The sequence below is a fragment of the Olea europaea genome, chromosome 13 (assembly GCF_002742605.1).
Source record: "Olea europaea var. sylvestris chromosome 13, O_europaea_v1, whole genome shotgun sequence".
In the NCBI taxonomy this organism is placed as follows: Eukaryota; Viridiplantae; Streptophyta; class Magnoliopsida; order Lamiales; family Oleaceae; genus Olea; species Olea europaea.
In genome coordinates, this window is record NC_036249.1 from 736567 (window position 1) to 737490 (window position 924).

The window sequence follows — 924 nt, forward strand, 5'->3', positions numbered from 1 at the left end:
AATTTAAATACACAATACAGGAAGCAAACAAAGTATCTTTGAAAGACCTGAAACTAATAATCCAGTACATCAATTTACATTCAAGCAACATCTAGTACTCATTATCAACCATAAGCATAATGGTTAATGCCCTAACATTGTAGACTCAAACGACACACTAAAAAGGAAAACAAAGCATGACAATTGATGACAAATACTACAATAGGACAACCAGCAATGCCATGGCTCGAGTAAGGCATCAGGGATGACAAATATTACAATAGGAACACATCAGCAGATGGCCATATGCAGTGATGGGCTGTATTGGGCAAGGCAGCTGACATGGTAAACTGAGCTTCCAGAGGAACATATTAGCAGACGATCAGTTAGCTCTCCCAGCTAAGCTCTCAGCACGAGCTCGAACAAAACTGGTTGTGACTTTTGATGAGGTATTACCACTATTAAAGTATTCTCAACACCATATTTTCTACTATCTTCTAGTTCCTGAGTTGAAGTTAACATATAAAGAATATGAACACTAATATCTTGCACTAACAAAAACAATAAACAACTATTTTGAAAATTCTCCAAATATTATAATAGGACTACCAGCTTTATTTTTGAAGATCCAAAATTCTCCAACTATTTTGAAAATTTTACTTGGGATGGAATCTAGCAATGTTAAACAACATATGTTTTCCCATACATAAATATGAAATAGCATTCGAACAAAATATAGTAGAAAAACTTCCCTAATTCTCTTAAAAAAATAAATAATCAATAAACTACCAGTGATATCACATTTTGAATGAGGCAAAACAATTCCAGTGTTCGGTCGAACGCAATATTTCTTCCGATCCGTCGTCTTCACCTAATAAGTAGAAATTTCAATCAAAAGGAGAAAATTAAATACAACTATGTCAAAAAAAAAATGAAAAGAAAAAA

The 924-nt window shown here is 33.2% G+C and overlaps 1 protein-coding gene across 1 annotated transcript in view; it reads left to right on the forward strand.

The window, feature by feature from the left end:
* The first annotated feature begins 176 nt into the window (after nucleotides 1-176).
* LOC111408140 overlaps nucleotides 177-924 on the forward strand; it is a 4591-nt gene continuing 3843 nt past the window's right edge. The window contains exons 1-2 of the mRNA XM_023037943.1: nucleotides 177-230; nucleotides 342-428. Of these exons, the coding sequence (XP_022893711.1) occupies nucleotides 177-230; nucleotides 342-428 (141 nt within the window). The remainder of the gene's footprint in view (nucleotides 231-341; nucleotides 429-924) is intronic.